The sequence below is a fragment of the Chiloscyllium plagiosum genome, chromosome 2 (genome assembly GCF_004010195.1).
Source record: "Chiloscyllium plagiosum isolate BGI_BamShark_2017 chromosome 2, ASM401019v2, whole genome shotgun sequence".
NCBI lineage: Eukaryota > Metazoa > Chordata > Chondrichthyes > Orectolobiformes > Hemiscylliidae > Chiloscyllium > Chiloscyllium plagiosum.
The window spans coordinates 73705781-73725449 of record NC_057711.1 but is presented as its reverse complement, the minus strand read 5'-3'; the positions used below and the strand labels follow the sequence as shown (position 1 = coordinate 73725449).

At 41.0% G+C, this 19669-nt stretch overlaps 1 protein-coding gene across 1 annotated transcript in view; it reads right to left on the bottom strand.

Moving 5' to 3' along the window:
• The window catches only part of LOC122557361 (transmembrane channel-like protein 2-A), a 98584-nt gene that overhangs the window by 36399 nt on the left and 42516 nt on the right, over window positions 1-19669 (bottom strand). Inside the window, exons 11-15 of the mRNA XM_043704998.1 lie at window positions 16574-16762; window positions 10191-10370; window positions 4761-4904; window positions 3695-3823; window positions 3528-3595 (exon numbers count right to left, since the gene is read on the bottom strand). Of these exons, the coding sequence (XP_043560933.1) occupies window positions 3528-3595; window positions 3695-3823; window positions 4761-4904; window positions 10191-10370; window positions 16574-16762 (710 nt within the window). The remainder of the gene's footprint in view (window positions 1-3527; window positions 3596-3694; window positions 3824-4760; window positions 4905-10190; window positions 10371-16573; window positions 16763-19669) is intronic.

Here is a 19669-nt window from a genome sequence, read left to right as displayed (position 1 = left end):
TAAGAGAATCTTGATATACCAGTATTAACTGGTACTACAAATAGATAATATAGATTACATTGAATTCTCAGGAGGACCATGTTACTTAGACTATACTAATCCATTGGTGTCCTAGTTCCTTCCTTCCAGATAATCATAAAGTCAAGTCCTTTCCCTAAGAGAGCAATTCAACGTATTCTTATGCTGAGCCATTGGGTTGAAAGTTGAGCTTAGAAACAAAAACTAGATTTGGCTCTTTCAGAGAGGGAGTATATAAATATAAAACACAATGGCTCAGTGGTTAGCACTGCTGCCTCACAGTACCAGGGTCCCAGGTTCAATTCTAGTCTCGGGTGACTGCCTGTGTGGAGTTTGCGCATTCTCCCTGTGTCTGCGTGGGTTTCCTCTGGGTGCTCCGCTTTCCTCCCACAATCCAAAGATGTGCAGGTTAGGTGAATTGGCCATGCTAAATTGCCCATAATGTTAGGTGCATTAGTCAGAGGGAAATGGGACTGGGTGGGTTACTCTTTGGAGGGTTGGTGTGGACTTGTAGGGAATCTGATCTAAATACATAAATACCTGTAAGGTATGTTAAGGATATTAGGAAGTGCATTGAAAATAGAGCTGAATGGTCAATTAACCGGTGTCAGTTCTTGTACATTCAAGAACAATAATTTTAATAGAGGAAAATACAGGTAAAGTACCTTGTGCTACATCATTAATAAAGGACAATTCTGTTTAAAACAATCAAACATCTGGTACCATGCCTTACATAATCTTCCTCAGCGAATGGGTCATCAATTCAAGCAGACGTCATGCAGGATAGGTTTGAGTGTGAGACCAGGTGGAAATTCATAAGCTTAGTGCCTGGTCAGTGGGATGACAGGTTCCTGCCTTCAAGTTAACAGCTAGCAACAGCTGCTTCCATAGACTATCCTATGGAGGAGCTTCCCCTACACAGGGGTGACCTGACAGCTGTGACCACCATTTTTGTTTAAGTACTTCTTAACTAGGAAGTGCATTGAAAGTAGAGCTGAGTACAGGAATAGTGCCTGAGGCTGGAGGATACCAAATGTGGTTCCCTTGTTCAAAAAGGGTAGTAGAGACAACTCTGATAATTACAGACCAATGAGTCTCACTTCAGTTGTTGGCAAAGTGTTCGAAAATGTTCTAAGAGATAGGATTTATAACCATCTAGAAAAGAATAATCTGATCAGGGACAGTCAGCACGGTTTTGTGAAGGGTAGGTTGTGCCTAACGAATCTTATTAAGTTTTTTGACAAAGTGACCAAACAGGTAGATGAGAGTAAACAGGTCGATGTGGTGTATATGGATTTCAGCAAGGTGTTCGATAAAGTTCCCACAGTAGGCTATTATACAAAATGCGGAGGAATGGGATTGTGGGAGACATAGCAGTTTGGATCAGTAATTGGCTTGCTGAAAGAAAACAGAGGGTTGTAGTTGATAGAACATGTTCATCTTGGTGTCCAGTTACTAGCGGCGTACCGCAAGGGTCGGTGTTGGGTCCACTGCTGTTCGTCATTTTTATAAATGACCTGGATGAGGGCTTGGTAGGGTGGGTTAGTAAATTTGCGGACGACACTAAGGTTGATGGAGTTGTGGATAGTGACGAAGAATGTAGTAGGTTGCAGAGAGACATAGATAGGATGCAGAGCTGGGTTGAGAGGTGGCAAATGGAGTTTAATGTGGACAAGTATGAGGTGATACACTTTGGACGGAGTAATCGGAATGCAAAGTACTGGGCTAATGGTAAGATTCTTGGGAGTGCAGATGAGCAGAGAGATCTCGGTGTCCATGTACACAGATCCCTGAAAGTTGCCACCCAGATTGACAGGGTTGTGAAGAAGGCAAACACTGTTTTGGCCTTTATTAATAGAGGGATTGAGTTCTGGAACCAGGAGATTATGCTGCAGCTGTACAAAGCTCTATTACGGCCACACATGGAGTATTGTGTACAGTTCTGGTCACCGCATTATAAGAAGGATGTTGAAGCTTTGGAAAGGGTGCAGAGAAGATTTACTAGGATGTTGCCTGGTAAGGAAGGAATGTCTTACGGGGAAAGGCTGAGGGCCTTGAGGCTATTCTCGTTAGCGAGAAGAAGGTTGAGAGGTGGCTTAACAGAGACATACAATATAATCAGAGGGTTAGATAGGGTGGACAGGGAGAGCCTTTTTCCAAGTATGGGGACGGCAAACACGAGGGGACACAACTTTAAAGTGAGGGGAGATAGGTATAAGACAGATGTCAGAGGTAGTTTCTTTACTCAGCGTGTAGTAAGGATAAGGAATGCTTTGCCCGTCAATGGTAGTAGATTCGACAGGTTTAAGTGCATTTAAGTTGTCATTGGACAAGCATATGGACATACATGGAATAGTGTGGGTGGGATGGGCTTCAGATTAGTATGACAGGTCGGCACAACATCGAGGGCCGAAGCGTCTGTACTGCACTGTAATATTCTATGTTCTTCAGAGGGCAGATCAAGGTCGAGTCTCCTTTGCCATTCCCAGCCAGCTCTGGCAGCAGCCATCCCTGATAGTGAGACTATATTGTTTCCGAGGCTATAGGCTCACAGATGGCCTGCAGCCTCGGAATCCAGACAATGAACCCAGAGATGGCCTGTTAATTCGCTGCTTGTGGAAAGAGTTCACAGATGAACACCATGGAAATCAATGAAGATCTGAAAATTGTCCTGACTTGCAATTGCTTTGTAAAGGAAATTGGATGCCACTCGGGTCTTTGAAAACTTCTTTTGTTTAGTTGACCTATCTTGCACAAAAGATACAATGGATGTATCTCAAACATAAAATGGCTGCATGTGCTTTCACTTAATTATATTTATTTTTTAAGTTGGTTTCTACCACCACACCTGTTCAAAGGATTTCGAGTGGTATATTTAGTGGTTCCATTGAGCAATACTAGACAGCCTTATTGCAGCATTCAATCTTTTGAAACTGAAGCAGAAATAGACCAGTCAGTGCCTTGAGCCTGCTCTGCCATTGCTAAGATCCAGGCTGACCTGTTTGTGTTATTACCCAATAACCCTTGATTCCATTGTCTAATGAGATTGTCTCCTGTTCTGCCTTCAAAATGTTCAATGATGCCATTCCTATTGCCTTCTGGGACAGAGAGTTCCAAAGTCTCACCCCTACTCTGAGAGAAAAGAATTCTCTGCACCTCTGTGCTGAAACGGAGTCCCCAAATTTAGTTCTGGACTGACCCACAACAGGAAACATCTCTTCAACATCCACCTTGTCAAAATCATTCAGGATCTTATACTCCTCATTTAAGCTGCTCCTCTTTCTTCTAAACGTCAGTGGAAACAAACCCAGCCTGTCTAACATCCTCATAAGACAACCCACTCATTTCAGGTATCAATCTAGTAGACCTCCTCTGAACTGCCTCCAATACATTTACATCCTCGCTTAAATAAGAAGACCAAAGCTTCACACATGAATTTAAGATGTGGTCTCATGGGTGCCACTGAAATTAGAATGAATTGTACAGTTGTAACAAAAAAGATTTCTTACCATATCATTCCTTGATTGAAGATAAGTCCTAAAACATTTCCACTGATGTCAAACTCAGTGTATGAAGGCTAAAGTTTAAAGGGTAAATGCAGCAATGTTAATAGAGGTGAAGCAACAGCTGTATGCATATCATATTCTATATGTTTATTTTCATAAAATGTACTCACAAATCCATACTCCAGATCCCAACACCAGCAATAGTTAATAAATCTGACAAAGAGAGCACGTAGAAAATCTCCAACCAATATACTGCCATACGTTACGAGAATGTCAGAGACCGTAAGCTTTGTAAATTCCTGCAAATTAAAGGCCATGTTAAGCAGCAAAGAATGCAATTATCAGCAATTTCAATGATATTAAGCTTTAACTCTTCAGCAACATTTTATCTAAACAAAATTGTGATTGAAGCAAAAAGTGTATAGCTTTCTCCCTATTGACAAGTCATGAATTAACCAAATAATAATGAGCTAAGTACATGAGGTTGAGGTAAATGGCAGGGTGGTGGTCCATCACCAATGGCAACATTGCCAACACCATACCTAAGCACCCTAACACAATTAAAAGTCAATCAATTAGCTGTCTGGTTGGCGCCAGCTTTCTCAAGTCCAGTAGGAGGGATGTCCTATCTCCAAGAACTGCTGACTAACCAGGAAACACAGATCTTTGGTATCAGCAGCTCCACCACACGTGATGGCTGCTGTCAGTACTGCAGTGGACCTAGGAGAATGGGTAGCCGTGGAGCCTCGGAATACAGCAAGTCAGAAGGCCTTGGTTAGGCCAGGCAGCCATGCCTGGCAAAGAGGATATTTGTTGAAAGGACAGTAGGGTCTTCCACAAGGGTGTCACTTCCTGGCAGCAGCTTCCTTTGTGAAGCAGGAGAATCAATCCAGATCATGGGAGGTTGATCTGAATTTAAATTACAACATTCCCTACACCCCAACACAATGTTGGCTAAAGGTTTCCCACCCCTGAGATTATCTTGGAGAATCAGGAAGGTGACTGGATTACCAACCCATTCCTTCCCACCTCACTATATAAGCGCTCTACCACCTAACTATCACCACTCCCACAAGGATGCGGGAAATTAAAATAAGCCCATTACTACACATTGAAACCCAATGAAGGTTCAGTGATACAAGGATGCATCTTGAGCTATGATGTGAAAATTACCTGAATGCAATAAAGCAGAAAATTGTAGAAACCATTTCTACAGAATGGGCTCAAATATCTTACCAATCCAACACCTGTTTCCCAGCAAGGTCCCCTGGGAAAATCTGCAGGATCTATTACAGGAATGCTTTCAGAGGTTGAATTAGTAAAATTGAAGGAATTCATCATGGCTAAAGTCTTATTCTTTATACTTTCTTCCTCTGCCAACTGAATAAAGGCAAAAAAAACACTTTCAGAGTTTGAATTCATATCTGTAGCAATAATAATAGAAGGTACTGGAGAAACTCAGCAGCTCAGGCAGCAACTGTAGACAGAGAGACAGAATCAAATCTAATATGACTCTTCTTCCAAAGAGCTTTGGTTAAGCATCTGCAATAGTTTCCAGCTTTATTTCAGATTTCCAGCAACCACAGTACACTGCAGTATTTACAGATTTGTCTACATTTTAAGGCATTTGTTTAGCAAACAATGTACTTCGATCTTGAGCTCAGCTGTAACAATTTTTGCCTGCCACTTGGGTTCAGCCTTGCTCCAACCCAGCTTTCAGGTTACTGAATAATTTTGGGATATGACCAAGTAAGGGCTGAAAACCTATCCCATATGTTGGAATATCTGGCAGCCCCTAACATGATTGAATGTTGCCAACATTTTTGTTAGAAAATTATCAGGATTTAGGAGAGTGTAGAGTTAATTTGATTGCCTTATTCTAGATTTAATTTCCTTTCCTCAGCAGCTTACAATTTAAAACGTTTCTATGCAATCTGAGAAACAAGGCTGGACACCAGACACACACAGATAGCTTATGTTAATGCAGGGATGAATGCAAACACATTGATGCATGTACGAAACAGTTTCATGATTAATCAGCAATTGGAATAGATTCACTTAAACTTGGTTGGATGCAAAACAGACTCAACACCTGGTCCCAGCAAATACTGACAAATTTCTCATGCATAAACCCTCATTACATTGTGTTTAGAGGCCCTCAAAGCTGTTCATATTACAGGTTCTTTATAATTGAGAATGGCTTTCTCCTGTATGTCTACTTTCGCATTCTCCAGAGCACACCAGAATCTGGATGCACCAGTTCATCAAAAACATAGGTTAAGCAATTTGTAACAGCAATAGAAATCAAGTTAAAACATATCTTGCCACATGCTGCAACTTACAGAGATTTTCTGAGATCCTTCCATCTTTGACTAGTTCACTGTAAACTATGAGGGAATAGTACTGCAAACCTTTAACCAGTTCTTTTACAATCACTTCAGACCAACAGCACCAGTATTTTATGTCAGTAACATGATGCTTAAAGGGGATATTGAAGTTCCTGGTTTGTCAACTATTCAGGTCAGTGGAGTACTGAATAATGAAAATGTTATTGTATTTGATTAGAGGAATTAGACAACATTAGTGAGGCCTCTTCTGTGTCCAGTTCTGGTCACCAGTTATGGGAAGAATACTATTAAGCTAGAGAGGGTTCAAAAGAGACTTCCAGGATGTTGCCAGGTATGGAAGGTTTAGGTTACAAAGAAAGGTTGGATAGGCTGTGACTTTTCTCACCAGAGTGTAGGAGTTTGAGAGGTGAGCTGATAGAAGTTTATAAAAGAATGACAGGTATAGGTAGAGTTAATGTCATTTGTCTTATCCCTAGGATGAGGGATTTCAAGATTAGGCGTCACATTTTTAAGGTGAGCGAAGAGAGTTTTACAAAGGACATGAGGGGCAATTTTTTTTTACACAGAGAGTCGATTGCATTTGGAATGAATTTCCTAAGGAAGTGGGTACAATTACAATGTTTAAAATACATTTGGATAGGTACCTGAATCGAAAAGGTTTGGAATATGGGCCAGGAGCAAGCAAGTGAGACTAGTTTAGTTTGGGATTATGTTCAGCATGGACTGGTTGGACCGAAGGGTATGTTGCTGTGCTGGATGACTCTATGACTGTGAATAGGTCTGTAAAATGTTCTGAAAAAGCAGCAAACATGAGGATTGAGTGAACTCATAAAAGAAACAAATAAAGAGAGAGAAAATATAAAGTGAGGAATATAAAGGCAGACCATAAATCTTTCTACCAAACTGTGGGCAAAAGCAGGGTAAATTGTACTAGAAAGCAAGGAAATGGCAGAGACGTGAAACACATACTTGGGCCAGATTTTCAATTGCCAGTAGGCACAGAAAAAGAATGAGTTCAAGCATTTTACGGAAACCATTTCCTGGAGGCCAGCACTGAATCCCCCGACCATCAGAATGCAATTCAATGGGATGGTAGGTGGGTGTGTTTTGAACCTGCTATACCTTCATTGGAATGTCTCCACAGCCATTTGCAGAGCCTTTTAAAAAGCTTCATTAGATCGGTTTTAACTTTTCAATTGGCAGGTAAGAGGAACATTTAGTCCCTGGTTGATGTTAGGATGAAACTGGCATGCATGCAGTAGGGAGCTATCTGAGTATTGGCCAATTCATTTAAAAGAAAGTGGGAAATCACACTTAGCTGCTGAACCTGCACTTCTAATGCTGAGATGCTTAGATTTATCATGAGTTGAGATTGGGATTCTGTAAGGGGCTCAGGCTGATTACTTCCCATGGACATCAGAGGCTGGCACAGGAAGCTCTGCTCCACCACATCCAACACTACATCCTGGATGGCCTTGCATTGGAGCAAACCCAGAACTTCACCTCCTTTCTACAGCATTTCCCAGTTATTGAGCATGTACTAACATGTGCAACTGCAGCAGGATAAGGAGAGTATAATGCATGAGTGGGCTTTTAGCTCCCACAGTATAACTTGACAGGAGCTTTGCCTTCCTAAGTCATACTCTCTTCTCACTTAAACTGTGAGGGTACCGATATGTCTGATGCGACTAAGTACTTGCTCTTTTGGGTATGTAGCCTGCTGGATTCTTGCCCATGTTGCTTTGTACAGGGTTAGAGACTTACCTTCTGGGTGCTGCTCAACACTGACCTTCCAAGACCTTACAAGGCCATTGATGAGCCTGTGGCATTATAACTCACATCCTCCCAGTGACACCACTTTCTCACTTCCAGCCGTTCTATTTGTGCACTGGGGTTGAGTCAAGGGGAAAATAGCCAGATAGGATGTCTGAATGGAAGCTGAAAGAAAATTTGTCTTCTTTTAATCGCATCCATGGTGTGGACCCTACATCAAGGTTTATGGAAGTGGATGTCTACAGCAACTGGGGATGTATTTCATTTGATCATCAAAAATGCTCCAGAGGCTAAGTGCCCTTGTCTTTGAAAGATCAAAGGCTGGCCATACAACTGAAAAAACATGTTGTGACTCTGTAGAAGTGCTAACATGCAGACTCATGTGGAGATTGCCTGTAAGCTTTAAAACGCTGTGAAAGTTCCATCGTTGCAGCCTATTTCAAGTAGACCTCAGCATTTCATTAGAAAGAATTAAAAAAGCAGTGTTTCGCTTAAATGGAAAACAGAGATCCAAGGTGCAGAGAGATTTAGGTGTACTAATGCCTGAATCACAAAGTGTTAGTACGCAGCTACAGCAAGTAATCAAGAAGGCTAAAAGGGTTCATCCTTTACGATGAGGGGAATTCAACCTACAAGTAAGAATATTATGCTTCAGTTACAAAAGGCATTAGTGAGACTATATGTCAAAAACAAGCAGTTTTGGTCTCTTTATTTAAGGGAAGTTGTAAATGTGTTCGAGACAGTCCAAATGAGGTTGATTAGATTGATACCTGGAATAAATGGGATATCTTATAAGATTGTATGGGATGGCGTTGTTTCCATTGAAGCTTAGAAGAGTTAGACATAGTTGAAGTTTATAAAATCTAAATGGTCTTGACAGGTTGATTGAGCTGCAATTTGTTATAGACCTGTATGTGCAGAACAGCCAGAGACCACCAGAGCCGGCAAACTGAAGACATCTTTCTCTCTTCCCTTTTGAGCAAAAAGCCAGAAAAAGCAAGAAAACTTAAAGGAAAGAATTCTAATTCAAGGAAAGGTCTAGGTTCACCAGATAAACCACTAAAGTGAAAGGCAACCATTGTTTTACAGACATTATTGATAAAACTCAAGGAAACTATGAAAGATAATTTAACACACCCTTGTGATGCGGACATTTGATCTGAATTCTGCTCACGGTCTATATTTTTCCACCAATAATATATGTGTAAAACTGTCTGTCTTTTGTTGTATTTGTGAATTAGTGTGTCAATTTTAAAGGGGTATAGTTTAATTTACATAGTTATAGATTATTAATCCTTCTTTTCTCTGCCATGTATTAAAGTTAAGTGTGTTACAACCATTTGAGTTATTTTCTGTTAATGACAAAGCCTGGTGTGAACTGCTTTAGTCCTGCATAGCAGTCAGACAAAACAAATTGGTCACTTTAGTGGTCTCATTAGGATTTTAAACGTTTTGTGACAGCTTGTGGAACTGTGAACAAGCAGGAGGCTGGAAGAACACAGCAAGCCAGGCAGCATCAGGAGGTGGAGAAGTTGATGTTTCGTGTACAACCTTTCTTCAGGAACAGTGGGACATGATTATCAGTGCACTCCCCTGAGTTAAATTATGTCAGAGTACGTTCTCAAGGGGAAATTGTTTATTTCTGTTCCTACATCATATGCTCATATGTTAGACAATTTCAAAGATTCAAAACAATCTGAATGAAGACACTTTTCTACAGTTTGGTTCAGAATGTTCTTACAACCTGTTTTTATATCCCTGTTTAGCCTTCTCTCACTTTCCCTTTTTATAAAATGGTTGAAAACAAAAAAAATTAGCAAAAAGAAAAATTCAATCATATTCATGCATCATATGCAAGAATTCCATGGAACTATTAACTTTTTATACTGCTTTTGAAACCAGGACTCTATTTGTGGTTTTGATGTGTAACAGCTACTCTCATCTTTTACGGTATCTGCTTACTTCAGGCAGCAATATGGATCACGTGAAATATCAGCCAGGGAAGTTGGGCATGCATTCACTGGATTACTGATGCACTTTACAGGAGACCTGTTCATTCAGTACATGTAGATGCTTCAATACTTAAGACATGTTGCAATATCAAGCCCAGGACCATTTTGTTGATGTTTAGCACTATATCATTCCATATGTGAAACTACACAACAGGCATCACACCAGAGTGATCATCAACTTGAAAAATCCAATTGTCTGCATCCTCCGGTACTCTACCATTGTATTTAAAGACATATCACACCTACATAGCAACCAATACAGCTAAGTGTCTACATCAGTGGAGGGTCAGATGTACAGTTGTTCCATCTGCTATATAAACATTATTACTGCCAATATCCAAATAATACCTATCAGCTAAGGCTTTGCAGCAAATAAGGTTTCCTATCTAATCATTTCTGCCCAACATTGCCTCATCTCCTGTCCTGTCAGTCACAGTGAAGACTGCTATTGGAAATTGAAGCCATGGTTAACCAGTGCAATGAATCAAAAATAAAGCAAAGGATATAGCAAAGTAACAAAGATAATAGCTCACCTGTGCATTGACTTGATCGATAAGAGCCAGCAGGAATGTATACAGGTTACCGAGAAAAAGAGCAAACATTCGCCAAAGCTGCCACTTCAGTGCAATACGGGGATGATAATTTTCCAGAGCAGCAATGGTTTCAAACAGTGGAGGAACAAACATTCCCAACAAAGCCATGACGATATCAATCTGCAGGAAGAGCAATAGGAAAGAATAGTCATTGTCACTGTTCTGTCAACTTACTGACAAGATATCTGCAAATGTAATTTGCATTACAAAATCTATATTGAATTCAGTCAAATCAATAAACATGAACCCTTCTGAACTGATCTATAGATGAGAGAACAAATCATAGAGCAATATGAAATGGTTATACAGAAGCTGTTTAAAATTATTTTGGAGTTAATGTGTGGCAGTAGATCTCTTAGATGGCATTACAGCGGGCCATGATCCATGGCAAGGTTTCTGGGGTGATCATTCATTCTTCAGCTCACTTCTTCCAGTACTTACAAATCTGTACCTACACACCTTGGTATCTGTGAAGGTGTGTAATGGCAACTTGTAAACTTTTCACTGTACTCATGTGAGTACATGTGACAATAAAGCTAATTCAAATTTGAATTGTTTTGCATGCAAACAATTTTTTTGTGGCTGGCAAGCGAACATTCTTGCCTCTGCATGCACCTTTCAGGATTAAAGGTTCTGGTAACATTTTTAAAGGCCACCCAGACCACCCTATGTTGCAAACCAGGTCAGGCATTGGTCTTCCTTCCATACCCATGTTCCACAGAGATGTCTGCCAAGCCTCATTAGATGGCTCTGTGTTTTAATCACGGTTCTGCTTTAGGCTGTCCAGAACCTGAAGGGCAAAAGAAGCCCTTTCATCAGATCCAGGCATCCTGCTCTCAAATCCTATCAGATCCAGGTATCCTGCTCTCAAATCCTATCAGATCCAGGCATCCTGCTCTCAAATCCTATCAGATCCAGTCATCCTGCTCCCAGATCCTGTCAGAAGTCAGTGCCACCTCTCGGTTGCATTGATACACCAGGATTCAGTGCAGGAAGTAAATGAATGATTTCCTGTGCCCCACAAGGCTAAGTACCATTATCTTTGCATTGCAACCTTAATTTCAAAGGGCTATCCATTAATCTACCTCCACCACTGTAATGATTTGTTAAATTGGTGAGCTAACCTCACCATCATATGATGAATGATGTGAACTAAGGCTCACATCCAACTTAAACTGACAATCTTCTAAGATTTCCTGGGTACTGCATTTCTCATTCAATTACTGGGAGGGATCACCTAGCTGGACTTCAGGCTCATCAAGTTCTCATGTACATATTCCCATCACACTCATTGCAAGACATGCTGGCACACAGGAATAAAGAGAAGGACCAGGATTGGCAGATGGGTTCCTGATCTACATCTCCATGCCACCTTTTGAAGAAGATGTGACCCAACTGGTAGGTGAGGACCCAAAATTGTCCCATGCCAATGGAGAGATTGGAATGGCAAAAGCCAGTGAGGAAGACTGCGTTCTGGATCTTCTCAGAAATACAGCCACTCTCACACACTCCCATACATTGTGTTTGCGCATCTTCATCAATTAATTCTCTCTTTATTACATCTGCTGTCAACAGACAATAAAATGGAACAGGCCCCTGAGACTGTCCAATGAAGCTGATGACATCTCAAGGGAGCCACCAGTAAAGTGTTTATCTGCACTCTTGAACAGCACAAAGAATGCCAAAATGGTGGTTACTTTTGATAAATTATACTTAGGACACAGCATGGAGAACACTTCACTGACATTTAGATTTAAATTCAGATTTAGATTTAGATTCAGATTTAGATTCAGATTTAGATTTAGATTTAGATTCAGATTTAGATTCAGACTTTATTATCACATGCACTCAAATACAGAAGTACAGGAGTGAAAAGTGCATAATGTGACCATACACAGTGCCATCTTAAATATAAAGGTACCTAGATACAAAACAAAACTTAGGTAAAAAATAGTGAGAGAAATAGAGTTAAAATGTTAAGCTTTACTTTCATAGAATAGTTAGGAAAATAAGGAAATAGTTAATAGTAACCTCTTTCTTAATAAACTAGAAAATAAAGGATCATGTTCATATCTGCTGGAAGAAGTAGCAGCCAAGCTCTCTGACATATAAATGTTATTTGAAAGCAGGCACTTATTGAATCCCATGAGGAAGATCTAGCCATGTACAAAGTCATAAGCTTCACAAGTTCACCTTGCAGAGACAAGCAAGGGACATGAGACAGGGATTAGATTAGATTAGATTAGATTAGATTAGATTAGATTAGATTAGATTAGATTAGATTACTTACAGTGTGGAAACAGGCCCTTCGGCCCAACAAGTCCACACCGCCCCGCCGAAGTGCAACCCACCCATATCCCTACATGTACCCCTTACCTAACACTACGGGCAATTTAGCATGGCCATCATTAAACTGGAGCAAAAGATGGAGCACTCTATCCATCTTCTGTCTAACGTGATGGCTTTGGCATGCAAGGACTTAATCATGGAAAGACTAGCAGTGTTTGCCTTGAAGATCCAGATCCATCAGAACATTCTGCTGGATAAATGCCTGAACCTGCACTCCTTTGTTATCATCTGTGCTGCTCAGTATTATTGTCACCGTGACACGGGATAAGCACTTTGACCTCACTCTAGGTATCCTTTCTTCTGAAGGAGACAACTGGCTCTGAAAATGAGGAGGAGCGACAGACAGGCACCCAGGAGTTTTATCTCAGGATGTTAGAGAGATGCCCTTCCCCGAACTCCCCTCCACAGAGATCCCATTACTTGGAGCAGATCAGGTTGAAGAGAATATTCCTACATCTGTGCAGATGCTTTCACCAGGCCAGGACTCTCTATACCCCAAAGCCATGGAGGACACCTTCCCCAGCCTCCATAGTCACCAGACAATATCATTAACAAAACTCTCTCCACACCACCAGTGAATGTCAAGCTCGGAGCTGAATGTTCTGGTAGGCAAAGGAAGAATAAATCATTTTGAGAGCCCCTCAGCAATACTGTCACATTAATTCATAAAACATTACATTTGTAAGTATATTCATTCTTATTGTTCTAATGTTTGTAGTAATCTAATTACCACTCCAGGCTCCAACTTCATTGCCTAATTTAAAAGCTGTGCAGCATCTTTGCACACTGCAAAGAGATACTGTCCTTCCATCGGGACATGTTGAAAGTCTTGCTACGTCAGCAATGTTTGTGCCTGTACTCCCTCAGAGACACACACTTTGTCCAAGCAATTGAACAGCAGGATTTTAGGTCTGGAACAGTTATGCATTGGGCCCCATTCAGACAGTTCATGAAAATTATACCAAGAGATGACAAAAAGGGTGCAGGAATCAAAACTTATATCTTCAGCAAGAGCCTCCAAAGTCAGGCTCGGCAATCTCTGTATGAGGTAGGGAAAGCACACCTGAGAGGTGACTCTTACCATTTCTTGGTGACGTATAGTGTGGAACTGTTAACACCTCAGGATACTGGATGCTCATCGCAAACAATGTGTTGCTACTATGTGTATGTTAAAACTGTATGTTCTAAGTCTCTTGTGGAAGTTTCAGCAAGAAAGGATTTTGAATCGGGGAAATGCAGACTTTATTCAGTAAAGCAGGATCTGGTCAAAGTAGACTGGGAAGAGTTACTTCTGGGTAGATCCAAAACATAACAATTCTGGGAGGGTGGGGTGGAGGGCTGTATTCAAATGGAATTGGTGAGAGTATAGGCCCAACACATTCCTTTTAAGGTGAAATATATGAGCAATAGGCCATAGATAACTCGGATATCTAAGAATATTCAGACTCTTAAGAAGAAAAGAGAGGCTTTTAACAGGGGCCTTAGTAGAGGAAATAAAGTGCAGGTGGGAACTTAAGAAAGCAATGAGGAGAGCAAAGAAGAGACATGAGAAAATATTGGTAAGATTTGGGAGAATCCCAAAACATTCTATAAGTATGTCCAGAGGAAGAGGAAAGCTCAGAAAAGAGTAGCGCCTGTTAAGGACCAAGGAGGCAAAGTGTGTGTGGAGCTGGAGGATATTGGTAGAGTGTTAACTGAGCATTTCACATCTGCAACAAAAATGGAAATTACTGGAAAATCTCAGCAGGTCTAGCAGCATCTGTGGAGAGAAATCAGAGTTAACGTTTCGGGTCAAGTGACCCAGTTTCTGTGGGTTTCTTGAGCAGTTCTCCAGGACGGGCTCACTGATCCAAGGGTGTGCTCCCTGATCAGCTTTCGCTTTAATAAGGGGATGGCTCAGAGTATTGCAGCCATGCATGAGCCTCAGTTCATGGAAGGGCCCACTGTGACACAGCTACAGTTCACCTAGAACCTCAAGAGCTCTCCTCTTGGCTTACTGCCTCAAAATCATCACATCACATTCAGAAAGAAGCAACCTCTCTGATTTGTTGGGCCATAGCCCTGTCATCTTGGTGCCTGTGAGGGTCTCCCTCCTCCATCAGAACATCCTTAGCATCAGCTTTCTCTTCACAACAGACCTCCCATACCTCCATCTCATTCTGTGCCAAGACATCCCCTTTAGTAGAGTCAGGTTATGAAGAGCTACGACGTGAGACACTCAGTCTAAGATGTACTGCACCACACTGCTTGACTGGTCTTGATGGCTGAATCTTCAGATATTCTATGATCTGCTCCACCATGACCCTTGTGGAAACATGTACAGCATTGTACCTCTCCTCAGCATCAGTCTGTGGATTTCTCTCAGGTTTCATGAGCAAGGGTTTGAAGAGGCTTAATGTGGATGTGGTGCTGAAAGGTGCTGTGCTGTTCCAGAATTTGGGCGCCATGACAGTTCCTTGGATAGTATGTGTAGACCTATATTATCTGGCTGGTCACAGATTATCTGTACATTCATGGAGTAGGAACCTTTCCCATTCCTGAAGACTGTTGAATGCTGATAGGACACTGTGATGGCGATAATAGATTTCACGCTCTACCTGTGGCAATCCTGCAATAGCAGCAAACCCAACTGCTCTGCCCGCCTGACTCCTTGCATCCTAAGGGAAATTGATGCTGCTTGAAAAGAGAAGATAAGTATGGGTATTCAACTCTTCCAATCTGCTCCACCATTCAATACTCATGGCTCATTATCCAACTCAGTACACTTTCACACTTACTCTTTGTTCCCTTTAGCCCTAAGAACTATAACTTTCTTCAAAACATTTAAACCTCAAATGTTTTTGGTGGCAGAGAATTCCACTGGCTCACCACTTTCTAGCTGAAGAAAATTCTTCCCAACTCTTCTTAACTATACTCTTCAGCTGTGACCCCTGGGTTCTGGATTCCATGGTCTTCGGGAGCATCCTTCCTGTTTATCCTTTCTAGGCATGACAGAATGTCATAGGTTTCTCTGAGGTCCCCTTTCTTTCTTCCAAACACCTGTGAAGGTAGTCCAAGCCAATGCAGTCTCTCTTCATACAGTAGTTCTGCTATCCCAGGAAAGTTGGCCTTTGTCAATGTGACAGCTTATAGATTGCATTTGCATCCCTTGCTGCATTGTTCACTTCATACCTGGGAGATCATGAGGTGATAATCAATGAAAGTTTACTTTAGATCCATGAGTTCTAAAGATCTTGTGGAATATTATTACTCGATTATAGTTGTTCTGTTGATCTGCTGGAATTGTAAGGATTGTGCATAGCTGAATATGCTTGCCCAACCACTGGGCTCCTGATTATTAGGAGACTCCTTCAAATGGTCACAATATGAAGGTACAACTCCACAATCCTTATATATTTGCCTGCAGCCATTCTATTTTGAGAGTGTGTTGTACAATAACCTCGACACTCTTTCTGCTTACTCATTAAGCACAACGAACTTCTGAACCTTCCAAGACACAGCATCTCCCCCTCATTCTGTCCTTGTTCATCGGTTTGCCATCTGCGTTGCCCTGCCAACCCTCAATTTATCCCTCCTTGGTGTGCCAACAAACACTGCTGCTTTTAAGGCACCAAAACTTTGTCGGAGACCCTCAACATTAAGGTTCACATGGTCATCAGAAACAGGTAAGTTGTGAGCACATTCTTTGTTTTCCTGTACACAATAGCATACAAGATTAAATTTGTGAATAATCTTCCCTATAGTTAAGTATGATAAAAAAGGCCAACACTTGAACAATAGTAGGAAATGCATATCATCTAAATGGATTAACTTTGTCAATAAAAACTGGGAATTGCCATGTTCCACTGTGCAAATAGAAATTCCAATAAGTATAGTGTACTTAATAAATAACAAGATAGCTTTTTGAAAAGAGCATAAATGTGCATTTGACTTTTATTCTTCCTTGCACTTTATAATTATAGTTTGCCACTTACTTCATTTTTCTGATACCATGTTAACTCTTCCAACGTTGCATATGTCTGTGACTTCTTCACAACATAAAATATGAGATAGCCACTTCCAGCAAGACAACAAAATATAAGAAAATTAGCTAACACGATAAGAAATCTCCTCAAGTGAATGTTTTCATCTTTTTGGTTTTCCTCTTCATCCACAATAGATTCCTGTCAAAATAACATAAATAAACATATTATATTATAGAGTTGGGTATAGACATGTTTGATGACAGATAGTATACGGCTCTTAAAACACTTCAGGGAAAAGGGAGACTGAAGGGGTGGACCAGTGTTGTTCCTTCTGAAACGTGTATGAGCGAGGAGTCTGAAATTCATGGAAATGAGGTGGAGTTTGTGAGTAAAACTGAAGATAACAGTTTATGTATTTGCTAAATATACATATCTGAAATAATAATAACATTCACCATCATTTATCGAACTGGCAGAGATAGGCTTACCAGGAACAATAGTGAGGATGGGATACTAACGGGTGTGAACAATCATCAGTACAGCTTCTGTCTGCAACTCTAACCATGTCCAGTCCTGAGAAAGCCAGGAAAGACCCAAGGATAAACTCCAGTCCATTGTTGGAAAATTCCTGTCTAACATTCTCAGATTCTGATCCATTCTTAGAACATTTCAGTCTGTTGTTCTATGCCTGTCTTCATTTCCCTCACTCTGTCAATGCTGAGCCCAATCACCTTTGGGATGACACTGCCACTTATACTATAGTATAACAGGTTGAAGGAAGCCATTTATTAATAGAAGATGAAACCCTGCAGTGACATAAGCTTGATTATTCTACAGTCGGTTGGTCAGGTTTGAAGTGCTGGGCTCCTGAGGCCATCTGCTTCTGGTCATTATGCCTGCTGCAACCTTTTATTTTATATATTTATGTTTAACTTCAACATTTGTGGGCGGTGCAGTGGCACAGTGGTTAGCACTGCTGCCTCACAGCGCCAGGGACCTGGGTTTATTTCCCGCCTCAGGCAACTGCCTGTATGGAGTTTGCACATTCTCCCCGTGTCTGCGTAGGTTTCCTCCAGGTGCTCCAGTTTCCTCCCACATTCCAAAAATGTGCAGGTTAGGTGAATTGGCCATGCTAAATTGCCCGTGGTGTTAGGTGAAGGGGTAAATGTAGAGGAATGGATCTGGGTGGGTTGCTCTTCGGAGGGGCGGTGTGGACTTGTTGGGCTGAAGGGCCTGTTTCCATATTGTAAGTAATCTAATATAAAAAAATAAGGAAACTGCTTCGGCTCAGGTATTACTTTCTTAAAAATGCATGGGCTACCTTTTTAAAGTAATCATTTCTGAACTTTTAGAATTCTTTCCAAAACCATACTTCTTTCAGCTCGAAGGATAAAGCAGCAGATGTGTGGGAATAATACCTGAAAGTTGCCCTCCAAACCTCACACTGTCCTGACTGGGAACTATAACATTATTCCTCCTCTGTTACTTGGTCAAAATCCTGAAACTCCCTTCTTAAAGCACTATAGATATACCTACACCACATGGACTTGAGGATACATGCTTTGATTGTTCAAGAGAATGTAAAGGGAAGCTGTAGTATCAAATAAGGGTCCATTGCCAAAGAGTCCATTGGAGCAGCACTACAATCACCTTTCTTTTGCAACGTGCAATAAATGGACATTGGTGAAAGAGTTGTGATGACCTAGAGGCAGTGTTTAGTTGAGATGTAACTAAGGATAAGGAAAACACGTGACCAAGTGGTTAAACAAAGACTAACATGAGAGAATGGGATCGAATGGGTGAGTTAGTATCAGCCATGCTTGCAATATGCCATGAGCAGCGTGGGTTTGTGACTGTTGTGTCATAACATTACCAGTGAGCAGCAACATCAGATTGCTAATGCTCGTCTGGGTACGCAGCAGTCTTGTAAAGATGGCACTAGTGCCAGAGTTGCTGGTCCTTTCCCGAAGATCCTGGCAATGGTGAGTTATTCCAGTAGTAGAATGGGGCAAGAATTGACCGAGAGGGTGACCATGGGGCAGGATAGGTCATTACTATGAGTTTGGTAATGTACAGTGAGAGCTGTTGTGAGGCCTTATGAAGAGAAAACCTCTGTGAAGCTCGACAAAATGGACAGAGAAATAAAAGATGTAAGATTCAGCCCTTTAGCAGTTACACAACTATTTTTGGTGCTAAGTACTGGGAAGGATGGTGTGGTGATTTAGAGCACATACACGGCAATGTTGAGTGAATTACTTCATGGTGAAATGTAGAAATACAGTTGGCAAACAATTTGACTTAAACTCGTCCAAGCACAGAGAAATCTAGGGGTACACAAGTTTTGAAGGTAGCAAGATAAGTTAAGCAGCCTGCTAAGAAGATCTAAAGAAAGATCTAAAGAAATAGAAACTTGGAGCACAAAAGTGAGAAACTTAGACTAAATTTTTCTAAGATATTGATTAGCCTTCAATTGGTGCATTGTGGCCAACTCTTGCCACTGTACTTAAGGAGGGCTGTGAAGAAGTTTAACAGATATAATAGAATAGTGTCAGGAATGAAAGATTTCAAAACTACATTGGGCTTGGGCTCTATTCCATAGAGAAGAAAATGGTAAGGAGGGTATTATGGAAGTGTTGAAAGTTGCATAAGGTTTTGACAGAGGAATCAATGGCAGAAGTATCAATAACCAAGGTTAAGATAATTAGCAAAAGAATCAAAGGCAACGTGACTTTAAAAAGTAGCAAGCTGTTATGATCTTTAATGTACTGCTGAATGGCAGATTCAGGTATAATAGTCATTTTAAAGCATAACTTGGGTATAAATTTGGAAGGGGGATATTTGCAGGGCTATGAGCAAAGAGCAGGGGACTGAGACTAATTGAATTGCTTAAATTGAATTGTAATCATATAAATACTGTGGCTACAAGAGCAGCTAAAATGCTAGAAATCCTGTAGCAAGTGACTCACCACCTAACTCCCCAAAGCCATCTACAAGGCACAAGTGAGGACTGTGATGGAATATTCCCCACTTGTCTGGATGAGCACAGTTCCAACAACATTCAAACATATTGTCCAAGACAAAGCAGCTCAGTTGATTTATATTACA